This window comes from Opisthorchis viverrini (genome assembly GCF_000715545.1).
Source record: "Opisthorchis viverrini unplaced genomic scaffold opera_v5_25, whole genome shotgun sequence".
In the NCBI taxonomy this organism is placed as follows: domain Eukaryota; kingdom Metazoa; phylum Platyhelminthes; class Trematoda; order Opisthorchiida; family Opisthorchiidae; genus Opisthorchis; species Opisthorchis viverrini.
This window is the reverse complement of record NW_008751681.1, coordinates 1765535-1779307: the sequence shown is the minus strand read 5'-3', so window position 1 is coordinate 1779307 and position 13773 is coordinate 1765535. Positions and strand designations below refer to the sequence as shown.

Sequence of the window (13773 nt, the reverse complement as noted above, 5' to 3'; positions counted from 1 at the left end):
AACTGGCAGGTGTAATGGAACGGCTGACAATAGCACATTAGCAAACTGGTTTGGAGATCATCCCATCCTTCGCGGTTTCCATTTTCAACGCGGCTCCGTCTTTGCAATCTACCACCTACATACTGTACCTACATGTACATACTGTACATCAAGAAGGTCAGTAATGTACAGTCGGGAGTATTCATAAATTAAACAGTTAAACAAGGTGGTTTGTCAATTCTATCTTCAGGCTATCAAAGACGGCATTGGTCCCACGACTCAGAAATGGGAACTGAAGGGCGCTGAACAACTGTTTCATCCGTACTCGGAGTAGCCGAGTTTCGAACGGACTTCAAATGCAAGACTTTGCATATAAGTCGATGACCAGTGGCACTCCCTCTCTGGTATACCTCAAAAAGTGCTGAACGAACTCAGGTGTATTGCACAAGAGATAGGAAGCGACCAGTAGCTTGACTCTCGTGGGTGTCATGCACAGCTACTCGGTTATGTTAATGAGACAGTTGTCGAGGGGGAGGCTACCATACAGAGAGAGCACTGTATTATGACTTGTTCATCATTGATGAAACTGACACATGTGGCAGGAGATGACCTGGTGACGGATGACAATTTTCCACACTCGTACTATAAATTAACGTGATGAAACTCGACAGAAATCAACTCCCGGAGGAGACATCTGTGTAGAATCTCCACCTTTTCGACTTCTTGTTTATCTCAAGGCCTCTACTTTGTCTGACTGAAACTGTTTCTCTCTTTTAGACAGAGGCGGGAGGGGTCTCTTCTAAGCGCTGACAACATCTGAATTCAATTGACCGACAGAAGCAATGCGCTACTCATTATCCTACAGCGGTAATCGATTGGCGAACAAGGCCAGGCGTGGAACCGGTTACGCGCATGTCATCCAGGTTAGTTGCTGCATACAGCCACACAAACACACACACGGTGTTGTTCACTGATCGATCGACCAAGCTCGTGGTTTGTGAAGCAAATGGAGTATACTGTCGGATTGTGATCAAACGTGACCACGTCACAACCACCAACACCGTTCTGTGGCTTTTCGGGTTTTGCTGAGCTATTCCCTTCACATAAGGAACAGCATCTGGATCACGTGACATGATAAAAGATACTGCGTCGATGTGAAATGTCTCGGTGGACGGTTTGGAGGTGGGTGAGAGGGGACGAGCTGTTTACCAGCTAGAAAAGCACTCACGGGTTCGCTCACAACGTCCATATGTTCGTCGAGTTGACATAGTGCACACCTGATATTCTAGTTCCATCACAAGGTGTGCCCGTGGATTGTGCGACAGACAGTATGCGCGGGCGTGCTAACCTCAGTGCATAGATTCAGCGACATTCTGTTGAGTACCTTTGTGGCTGATTCATTAAAACACCGACCCAAAAAAGCATGCATAAGGGTGCCAGGCGCAATGTGATTTTCGAATGCGAGAGAGGCCGGTTCCACAATGTAAGCAAAATCAACAAGCATGCTTGCTCCAGCAAAAGGGGATCTTACAAAGATGAACGTAGGCATACCAAGAGAGTGAGGTTGGTCGGATGATGGAGGTAATGAACGGATATTACACTTTCTCCTTTGAAGTACAGACATCAGAATTGACAGTGCCGCAACATGAAACTGGAACTGGTGCGCCCAAACTGCTCTAATTGAGTAGAATGCACAAAAGGATTGATTCTTCATGATGAACGGCGAGGTCGACCTATTGAAGGGACATTCTTCACCTTTGAAATGCACCCAAATCTGAGGTACTGAATTTTGAACGAAACATAGAGGGGATGGTCTTCATTGAGTGCCGCATTTAGCTTTCAAAGAGGGGGCCGAATATTAGGATAGAAACCAGGCATCTTCTGCAAACCACTCTTGACCCTTCTATGTCACAAAGGCGCCTAAGCAGTTCACTTTTCTTTTCCGTGCAAAAAATGGGTTACACCGCAGAACCCTGCTCGTGCCCTGCCAAGATGAAAATAGTGATTGGTCTCATGCTGATCGCGCCACTCCGACTGACAATCCCCAAACCCTCATCAGAAAATCCACTTGTTTCGTCCTCGCACGACTACAAAACTGGTGAGTCGTAAAGAATGCTTCATTAAGTTGAAGTCGTCGTCCCGATATACGAATCAAAACATTCATATCATAAAGTCAGCGCTGATCGTCATCCAAGTATTATTCACGTATTCGCTCCTGTTAGGTGCTCTCAGGGATCGGCTCTCTCCAACCGAGAGAAAAAGTTCAAGAAATTGCAATTGCCTGTATAAACACACCTAGTTCGCATTCAACACATCATGAAGCAGAATCAGGCGAGAGGTCAAGTTTACAATCCTCACTAGACTGCAGACTAAGGAATTCCTTCCCAACAAATAAATTCATCACTTCCAAGGACGGAGATAAGCTGGGGCAAATTATTTCACACTCAATCAACACTAATATAATGAGCACGGGAACTCCTTCTGCAACGAAAAAGGGTACTCCATATGACCGGATCAGACAAGTAGACTAGACCAAAAGATCAATGCCTCTAGAATTTGTTCATCTGACGTACAGCCCGAGGTTAGTTAGTTTGGCACTAGTATGGTGTGAGCATGTGCAGTTGGGTAAGAAGGACTCACCGTATGTGGAGGAAATTCTAACCGAGTAGGGGAACTGCTCTGCGCTGCGGAACCAACTGGTCCTAAAGAGGCAGGAGTTGATCCATCGCCTTTCCGATCACCTATAAAGCGAAATATCAGAAGAAAAAGAGGGATAACAGAGAATTCTGGGTTTATTTGCGCAATTAAAAAAGTAAACAGAAGAAAGCAACATAGATACGCATAACTGGAATCAATTGAAAGGTGACGGGTTTCGTATGGATCCTTATCCGAGTAACGGTTGATGCTACTGCGATTCACAAACTGCTTCATCCATATTCGGTCTGAATGGAGCTGGTATTACAATACATACTGCGGAGCTCTGGAAATATCCAGAAACCGCCAACATCGTCTACATTTATCTTAGTTGCAACAGCATAATCCATTTCCTATGCTCATTCACATCCGTTGCAAACCACATTAAATGGTGGTGTTTGAAGCATTTAACGAGACAAATGCAGGAGTTATGATTGTCTTCGCTTGAATAATTCAGGCACCAGATACCATCCATTTGTCAGATTGGTCCCACGAGAAACCTCTTCCGTAAGCCACAATATTAGGGTCATGTCCAATTTTCTGGACTGAATCCGATCGAGAAACAGTAAGCGTTCGTCTCCCGTGACGGAGCCGGAAAACGAGGTGAAAGCAGACACTTCTTCGAATAGTGAAGTTTTTGTACCAGAAGCTTTCTCTATGATGAGCGAAAGAATCTGCTTATAAGTAATAAACAGCACGTTTATTTTTGTTGTTTGGCCGACATGTTTGTGATCAGCTTAAAAGCGAGGAAAAGATACGAACACAACCTGACTGCTGGTTGGCTGGCTGGTTCACTGAACAGATGTGTATTTCCGAGAGGTTCGAATGAGCACCGCGGGTTGTAACGAAGGGTCTAGAAAAAACCTATTTCATTGAATGAGACAACCATGAAGAATCTTAGTTAAACCCAAAGTTGTGATTCAAAGTGACTGAATACTATTGTGGACATCGAATGCAGGATCGACCTGTCTGAAAACAGACTGGGGGTAAGGGGATAGATAGACTCAAAGGGTATTCTGAAAGTATATTATTTGTACTATTCAGTGTATGCAGTAAGTAACTCCATTGATTTGTACTAAAAGAAGAGAGAAAAGGCAGTTGGAGATGAAGAAGGTAGTATACTTATGACGCTTGCGAATCATTTACCGTAAGACTAAACAATGCATAGTCGAACGTAACATCAATTCGGTTCGGTCCAGCAGCCAGCTCATGGAATTCGACTCTTACGAATCCAGCTGCGGGGCAAACGCGTAAAAATACAACGTGAGAGACCTAAATGGATACCCGAGATAACTGGACGATGTGAGACAAAAGAAGGGGCTCTTGCAAGACAGTTCCTGGTAGGTATGTCTTTAAACAGGAAAATTACATAGGGAATCTGTCTGCATTGCGCTACCATGGCTCAGATATTATGCTATAGTAGCCGAAAACTAGGGTTGTACGTCTACGAACAGAAAGCAAATCCAGTTCGGTACATCAACCAAAACGCATGGTGTACGTTAGGACACTGCGGTGCCACTGTGTATGTGTGTGTGTGTGCGTTCATCTGTATGCGCGCGCGGGGGGAGTGTCTGGCTAGCTAGTCGCTTGACTGGGCTCACGGTGATTTCGTCTAAGCGCGCGCAGGTAATTCGAACCGATTTCCGACATCGTTACCGTTGCCTTGGTCGGTTTGCAACAGCATGAAGCGAAAAAACCAGCAGGATGGAGAATAGCACCTTCTATACCAACCCAGCAGTGCACAAGCAGCTCAATGTACGACAACGACCACCACCACCACCATAATCCAAGCAAGGCGCTGGCGCGATGATCGGAAAACTGGTGCAAAATCAGCATCGGTTCAGGCGAACATTTACGCACGGGTGCGTACACACGACAACAGCCATCATCACCAAACATACGAGCAATTCAGGCGACACCCCATCACACACGTACACACATACAAGCTAGCGACTGGGTATGGTGGCGCACTCGGTTACGCAGTGAACCGGTTTGGGGATTACGGACCGACAAGATTGGTCGATGGTCGACATGCGGCACATGGCGAAAGTCCGTTGGGGTATCACATGCGCAACGTGACCAAAAAGCAGGTCACATCGAAACATCCATCCATCCACCCATCGACTGATGTACGCACACAGGGTGGTCGTCTTTCGCCTGTGTTGGCTCAGGTACGCAAAGGTGTGCAGTACGCGCGGACACTGCGGCTTGCAGTGCGAGTTGCCAGCTAGGTGAAGCCATAGCACGAAAAGCTTGACCTGCATGTAAAAAAAGCATCATCGCGATGGAGTACCTAGAAGGGGGTCGGTAAAAAGGGCTACTAACCCTGTGTTGAAGGGAATGATTTAAGGTTATCTCATCGTCCCCTCCAAAAAAGATAAGCGTATTATTCTTCCATATAAGCCCGAAAGTCTGGTGTCGAGACCGGCTACAAAAGCATGAGTCCCTTCCTTTTTCGCGATGGGAAGTTCCTGAATTTAAGGGTGCATGAACTATGGACAGAGTCCCGTAAGACGGGAAAGTGCTTGCAAAAACAGGCAGTACGTGTGGAGATTATCACTAGCGTTGTGTGACTGCGCATCAGGTTAACCTTGCACCTAAGTATTTGATTCCAATTTGAAGGACTTACTGCAAAAGAAAGAAGCATAGGGCGAAGAGGTGTTGTGTTCCACATAACCAACGAATGAACAAGTGCCTGGCGAGTGCATAAATAGTTCCGTCGAACAGACCCAAAGGTAGGATACATTTACACAAAAACCCCTTTTGTTAATGAAAATGTGATACCGATTGAAACTTCTTTGTTCAGTCTTTCCTGCGATAACATCGGATAGTGTCATCCAACGGTTACTCAGTTGAGTGCCGAAAAACGGTCGATCCTAGAAAAAACTGGGCTTCTCTGACTTCAGTCACCCAATGTTCCCCTTCCACACCTTTATCCTGCTTTGACGCAGGGGCGCGCATCAGTTTAAGGAGAACGAAAGTGGTCGACTGGATGTGATACGAGTGTGCCCCAAAAAGTTGTGTCGACCAATTCGCCAGGTCTCGGATGGTTCTCATTTTTATTCGTATTTTGCCTGATAGTTCAAATTAATCTGGTTTGTGATCAGACATCCAGACTACCAGATATTCGCTTTGCGAGCTCATCCAACAGTTGTTGAGAACAGTTTCTTGTGAATCGGAACACAGCGAGCCACACTTTAGTCATCCAAAAGATCAGCAATTTAAGCAAGAATCAATGACAGTCGGAGTGGAGGAATTGTGCGTAGTTTGGGAACGGTGCATAGATAGAAAAGGTTGCGATCAACTGAGGACTTTCAGTCCAATAATTTCGGAGCCTGGACCTGGGGCTAAATTATTTTCTGGAGACTGAGAGGTGACAAGTGAGAACCCCATATACCACTGTTTGATTGAAATAAATGCAGTCTCAGAGTGAAATATCGACTAATAGTCCGACCAAAAGGAAACCCTTTATTAGGATCTCGACAAATTGGCCATGTTGGAAGGGCGGTTAGAGTGATGGACGGACGACAGTTAAAATAGGACAGTACACAGCACCAGAAACGGAAAATTTGCTGCCACACACGTTTTCGTGACTGCTAGCACACTCACTATCTGGTGGAATTTTTTGCCTTCGTTATCCTCTGCAGGGTCTATTTTGCTACGAACCTAACGTTTGATTAGTTGTAGAGACCGAGTAAGATGCGTCAACCACGCCCACAGTGATATGGTGGCACTGTGATCCATCGAAAGTCAAAGGCTAAATGCCTGGTCACATCGGCCTTCAGTAATTTGAAAGGCCTAATACAGATAGCCATAGACGCAAGCACTGTACAAATCTACTTTATCGAGAAATACACTAATTTGCAAATCAATTTGGTTATCACGAGACTCAACTGAATCTCTCGTTTATGATATTCTACAACTGAATGTGCTGCACACAGGCCGCCTCATGATTCGGTTGGCACGATATTCGAGAAATCGCAGTATATTTTCATGAAGGAAACTACTCACAAGGTTGCTAAAACAGTCAAATTTGGGTTCAAGTAGAACATAAGGTTGACGGAAACTCGGGGACTGCGCCTACCTGATGAGCCCCAAGAAGGGCAAAAACCGGTCGAGGACTGTCGAAGAGTTTTCAGCAGCCTTGTGAGTAGTTTCCTTCATGAAAATCTACCTTATCTTTGGATGGGATGAACAGCCCAGAATACAAACTCGTCACATCGATGTAGCCATATCATCTGAAACGAAGCACGGGAGAACGTACCCGAGGAGGAAATGACCTTTCTGTAACTACCCTGTCCACACGCAATCCAACCGTTATATCTGACTGTGTGCTGGGATATCGGCGAGTATCCAGCAATCCTGTGAATAGTACTGGATTTCGTCTATTGTTGCTTAAAATCTCATATCTGACCCATTTAGGGTGATGTTGCAAAGTTGTATCCAGCAGAAAGTAACTCGCATATGGGCGAACTTGCTTCACAATCTGTTGATTGTGCATATGATTTATCGCATATCATTTATCAAGTGCTTAGTTATGTTCATTTTTTATTTGACTACATTGCCAAGCAGTGTACTGGATAGCACTGTTGCCCATACATTGAAGGTTGTATTAGCCAAAATACTCGTTGTATTCTGGAGCTAAATTCAATAAGACAACATACAGAGGTATTTTGTGAATTGAAACCCCAGCCATAGCAGACATGAGGTGGTCACAGGGATCGTTACGACAGATCAACAGTTTTTACACCATGCCTACGAAACCGTTGGGGAAGACTATAGAGCTGTCTGTGGGCTTTCACCAACCCTATTAGTATGTTATGCTTGGAAAGCTGCCTGCGTATTCCACAGATCAATAGCGATGGGTGACGGTGATTAGAAGTCTGAAGTTCCAGGCGGTTGCCTAATGCGATCTACATCCACAAAGAGATGTGGAGCCAGGATTGCTCGAGATGATGCAGACAGGGTATGAGACCAGCAATGTTAACAAGCACACGTTGACCACACGAACACACACACACACACACACACACGATCAAGCGCTACAGAACGATATAGCCAAAAGGAACAAGGGGAGACAGGAAACGTAGTCATCCCAACATCAAGGGCGTGTCACGTAAGGAGGGGGGTGCTCGTGTGTGTGAGAGTGAACGGAACTGTGAGTTGTCCAAAAGTGAGAAACACTAGCATTGAAGTGGAAACCGACGGCCAGAACCCCATTGAAGCGTGTGGGTGTGTTGAGAATGGGGTGGGAGAGACGAATCGGGTGACATCCGGGACTGCCACTGGACCGTTGGGTAGGTGGGTGAGTGGGGAAGATAGACTTGTCCTAGCTTTAGGAAAGCCAGCTCAACCGAACAGAACGAACGGGTTGGTTGATGAGGCGCACGGTTGAGCGGCCAGTACGCAATCCGGTGCCCACAGGTAGAGTGAAGGGTATCTGGGAGGAAGCGTGATCTTCATTCAGCTAACGAAGTGAAATCTCACACGGGCGGCTTGTATGAACGACAAAGACGATGTGTGTGTGCGTGTATGGTTGCGGCACGCCACGTGGAAGAATGCATACATTGCTAAAGAGATGTGAAAACAGTGCCCAAATGTTCGTGTCAGTCATCACGGAGAGAATAACCAGCGAGCGTACCAGGATGGTTGACTAATGCATTTAAACGAAGCTTATTGTGGTGTAATATTGAGAAAGGGTGACTTATTTGTGAGCGGATCAAGCTATTGATCTGAAGTCAACAACAGACTAGGTGACATGGAGTACAGGTTTCTAAAGGCTGTCTTCTCAACAGCAGTCTAAGCCCTCCTCAGAAGCCGGCAGACTTCATTCGAAGAATTACACATCTTTAAGTCCGCTTTCAAAAAGTAGAAACAGATGCAACAAGTGAGCCCTCGAAGACACCACAAACACATCTCACAGCCGTGTAAGTGTGCTCAAAATGCGAGATCTTGCATCTTTGGTATCGAGGCTAACGTTGAATGGCCAGTTTAAGTTAGGCGAGAGCAATTCTGTCCGCAGATTTACCAGTATTCTTGTTTTCCGAATATCAGTCGAGGCGAATGTAGTTAGCAATAGATGCAACGAGGATGCACTAGGGTTCTGCTTCTCCGCTCGATGGAAAACAGTGTGCAGTCAACCAGAGGCTCCTGTTCACTAGGAGTGTCATGGCAGCAGCTGGCCAGGAATAAGACAACGATAACTTGTCTGTCTAAAAGGAAACTGTTTCCGGACTCACCTTACCTCCAGCAGTTACAGGTGGATCGCTACCTTCGAGCACTAATGTGGAGAGTGCTTCTCTCATGGGCTGTGGGCACAATTTTCAAACACAGTGGTCACCGATACAAAGATCGGTTGTGTTTAATCTTATTGGGGGGTAGAGCTGAATGTCAGGAATCGGAAAAGGTATGGAAGGTAGGAGCGGAATAATGACCAGCTCAGTGCAGCTGTCTTCTATCAAGAACCATGTCCCCTCTCGGGACCGAAAACGTATTCTGGTTCCTCAAATGATTGACAAACCCCTGGGAAGTCCAGCTAACCCTTTCCGATTTGATTTAACCGACGCTTCAACTTTGGGTGCTCAAACAGTAATTTTTAAGCATCGATAGAATCTAATATGGCTGAAGGAAGAAGCCCACAAATTAGCACTTATCGAGTTCCAGCTAAATCCTATCGCCCTTGTTTTTTTACGTAAAAACACGTGTTCGTGGTGTTATATCGCATTACGCAGATGCACAAGAACATAGAATATGTGAAGCACTCGCTCAAGATAAAATGGAAAATCCTACCTTATTCTGAAGAAAGATTTCGAAAGCCAAATCGGATACGAATGACACCTCATTCTTCCAATGAGCAAGACGTGTGACAGAGTTCGTATTAGTCGCCCTTCCGCGAGGGGACGCTTGAGTAGCGCCCAGAGGTGCTCCCTTCAGGGAAGGGTTACTGCGTACAAATCGGATTTACTCGCCGTTTGATGGTCTTCCAGAGGTTATAACATTTTCACACCTATTATTTCATATTAGTCCTTGATAAGGCGAAGAACGCCCGGGCTAAACACCCACCTCCTCAGGTTTCCCGGTCTCACCGGGCAGTTGTGATTGTGGTTTACTTTGACTTGGGCTTGATCTGAACTGCCTTGTTTCAGCTGCACTCAGTAGGTGGACGAAATGCAATTGCTTGCATTCAGGAACAACTCAAGACTTGTAGACTATGCGTCCCATGCAATTAGGAAGCAGGGATGCAGCAGAGAAAGTAGAATCGAATTGTATACAAGTAATGCACTGCTCATAAGGTTGCTGAAAACACCTCAACAGTCCACGACGGGTTCCGCCACTTCCCTCATGAGAATGTACTGCGATATCTCGAATACCGTATCAAGTGGAACATGAGACGGCTTGGTGCAACATATCCAGTTGAAGAACATTCTAAACTAGAGATTCAGCGGAGCCTCCCGTGGAAACCAAATTGGTATGCAAATGAGTAGAGTCGAATTCATTTAGGTGAAGAGTTTTCGTTCTCAAGAGACACCAATCCTCAGAGCAGAACATATTTGTTCGGCGCACAACAATCACAAACACAAGCGGAAAACTCAGATTTGTGATTTCATCATCAGGCTACGAACAAGTTCTTTATAACGAGCTAAATGATCGCACAGTGTGCAGGCTGTAACGGCATCCGGATCGATCTCACTGGCTACACACTTGGAAGTACTACAGTACCCAAATGAGTTCTTCAGTGACTAGATGTGAAAGCTGTCAGAGGGAACAATCAAGGATGTCAATCATAGATCCAGCTAGATCTACCAGGTAATGTAGAGAGCTTGATACGACGGGTCAATACTGACCTATGCTTCTATGTACCAGACGTCTATGTAGTATTGAACTGTATTGCAAAATCGTGAGATCTTCGCCCTTGCTTATTCTGCTGTCATAGTGACACGACGATGCACATAAGAGTGGATGTCTGTGGGTCGCTGTAGTGCACCATCACACATGTTGATACTGTTTGTGGTGGTTGCACCCGTGCACTTGGATCTATCTAGACCAAAACCATACGAAGAGTGCTGTTCTCCAGACATTGCTACTAGTCCACACAGTCGATTCTCACTAGGTGTGTTGGTTGAACTGAATAGGTCTCACTCTTATTAGAATGACGGAACAGGCTACAAGCCATAGGAGAGAACCATACCAACAGGATGCTACGAATGCGGAAAACAGATTTTTGTTCGCATAGATGGACATCCACATACCTTTACTGTTTTGAAAATCGCAGTAGATTTACTGATGCGGCTTACTCGATGGTTTCGAATCTCGTTCGACCTAATGCAAACATTCTGTTCATAGTTGGGCGAATAAACACGGATATTGTAACTCAACGTGATCTGTAGGGCAAATAGTACTTAGGTGGACAAACTTTTCATACAAGTGACCACGATGACTACTTGGGTTATTTCATATATGTGGACAGATTCTGTTCAGCCTGTGAAGATTTCGTCAAACGTGTAATGAGTAACGAGTAGATTTAGTCCCAAAGATATCTAGAAATGCAAATAACGGACTTACTTGAATCGGTATTTACATGCCATGCACTGCGCGTGTACTCGTCAAGTCAAATGTGCTGACCGAATAATGAAGACTCTCGAAATACGCATATCTGGGCGTTTTGAACGATGGCTTACGGGAGTCTTTAGAATGACTGTTGCATACAGATAACCCCCTTGATGCCAACTCAGCCTCTAGGGTTGTCTATCAGCCAAGGAACACGAGCAATTTTACCCTTGCTGGGGCTGTCCAGTTAAGACACATTCAATCTGACACTGCTTTGATGAGTATGAGTCTTGTTCTGTTAGGTGTACATCACACTGTGCTATTGCTGTAACATTTTGTCACAGTTGACACCTACATTCAGATCCAAACGCCCACTCAAGCCGTTTGGCTTGATTGTATTGACTGACTTCAACTGACAGATGTGGCTTGACCTAGATTACCTTTAACCGACGATTGACAGCTATCATTCTGCATTGATTGGCGTTGATAGTCCTCAAGTTTCTTCTCACTTTACATACTCACCGATGAGCTGGAAGGAGTATCATTGCAACATACATCCGACGTCATTACACTGGAACTCCAGACTGTTAGGTCATATGCAACGGCCCTCTTATTCGGTCCTCTTTACCACTGTCATCATAACACATTTTAAAATGTCCCGATTTAGCGTAAACTGGATGAACTTAGCTCTTTCTGCCATCGAGTCTGAGCATCGGAACTGTGTAGCGAACAACATATTACCGAAACTAAAGAAGCCCGAACTATACCGAAACATGTTGAATAACCGACCAGGCATTTTAGAGCAGCCCTATAAGGTCGAGCTGATTCCTAGTTCCGAGTAGGACACGGATAGATGTGCTCAGTATCGGCGCAGGAAAATGTACAATTTTTCGGCGACCCTGCCACTAGCCTCTGACTCAAAAGTCTGATCAGCGAGGCAGCGGACAGCAGAGTTTTCGTTGGGGACCCTGACTGAAACCGATGACTCAACAGTCCCACCTGCTTGCCGGCAGGGGACTGGCCTAACACGAGGGCACAGGGTGTTACTATCTCACTCCTAATGCTGCTGCGCACAGAAGGTGCCTTTTGAGGAGCACCAGGCTCTTTAGTTCTAAAAATATTTTGACCGTACTGAATAACGTGCCAGCGGTTACGGCCAGCCGCTGGGCGAGCAGAGTGCGCAGTTTCTAGTGCCGTACTCTTGGTACGGGGTATCGCTGCCCTCCTTTGGCCTTCTCTTCATAGCTGCACCTTGCAGCTAGAAGTTTCAACCCATGTAGTTCACGAGATCATTGCAGCACTCAAGACCGACCAACACAATGCGGCACATTTAGGTCGGCAAACGATCCAGGAACTGTCTTGAAGAATTGGGTAGGGGTCGCATTCAAAACCTGTTCAAATGGCCGTATCCTCCGTGGATGAACAACCACAGAAAGAGATGTTAGATTGACAGAACTGTATAATTGGTTTCATTCGACGGAAAGTTCGTAGATTTCACCGAAACCTGATGAGCAACAAAACGAGCTGAAATTTTTAACGGCCACTGAATAACAGCCTTAATCAGTGCTTTTCAAGCGCTTCTAAATCAATTGAGAGTCCCCAGGAAAGCGACTTCGTAAAGAGAGAATTCAGAAGACCCAGCAGGCACAGTAGCTGACGGAGACAATCACAAACTACCCCAGTTTCTTGTTTAAGTAAAAACCACGTATATTTATGTAGCGTATGAAGTGGAGGGTATAAACAGTTCACAGGTTTCCGAATACAGCCACCCATTCCAGAAGGGCCCCAATTGAAGTGATTCACCTCATTCGGTTCTGTGAGAACTAACTCACTCTTGGAAATGTCCAGGAGCAATCCAACTGCCGAAACGATCAGCTTAATATTGTAGGCAAACGCCGGTTTCCCCACGACAATAATGAGTCTTTCTTAACATCACGCTACATGTCGTTGCATGACGAACAAGTGGGCGCCGAAGTTGGTAATGTGCTTCAACTGCATATGATCGTCAGTTGTTCGGCTATCGTGCACCGATGTAGGTAACCGATAAAATTTGATTCCTGGTCGGGGCCTTATCATAGTTGTTCATCTTCGCTCAATCAGGTAAACCAGTACTGTACCTACATCTTAACCAAGTCAACGAGACAATTACTGCATCAAACAGACTGACCAAGAGAGGTCATTTTGAAAAGAGCTTAGCATTGGAGCAGAATTCAAGGGAGTGACCTCTGAGGTAGCAGCTGTATACGGCTGGAACAGCTTGGAGCAGTTATCGACAAAACCTAGTGAGAGGGTTGTAGGGACATTTAGATATCGATTAGCCGGTTTATTTGGGTTATGTGTAATTCTCGCTGTACGAAGTCGGTCCAAACGAGGAGTTGTGAGTAACCTAATACAGAGTGTTTTAGAGGGCGCAAAGCGATAGGGAGTTCGTGTTTCAAAGCCACCTGGATTTTCGATTGTGCTTGTCTGTGACAGGTATGGTGGGCTTGCTTCAAGAGAGCAGCGTCAAGACAGAATAGTTGTCGTTGCTAGTCATTAGACGACCGATTCATA

General features: G+C 45.5%; 2 protein-coding genes across 2 annotated transcripts in view; one reads left to right on the top strand and one right to left on the bottom strand.

The window, feature by feature from the left end:
• Window positions 1–13773, top strand: part of T265_02157 (hypothetical protein) — a gene marked incomplete at both ends in the record, with an annotated part of 78588 nt that overhangs the window by 23984 nt on the left and 40831 nt on the right. Inside the window, one exon of the mRNA XM_009166331.1 lies at window positions 4409–4844. Coding sequence (XP_009164595.1) covers window positions 4409–4844 — 436 coding nt within the window. The remainder of the gene's footprint in view (window positions 1–4408; window positions 4845–13773) is intronic.
• The window catches only part of T265_02159 (hypothetical protein), a gene marked incomplete at both ends in the record, with an annotated part of 100159 nt that overhangs the window by 53371 nt on the left and 33015 nt on the right, over window positions 1–13773 (bottom strand). Inside the window, one exon of the mRNA XM_009166333.1 lies at window positions 2620–2720. Within this exon, the coding sequence (XP_009164597.1) occupies window positions 2620–2720 (101 nt within the window). The remainder of the gene's footprint in view (window positions 1–2619; window positions 2721–13773) is intronic.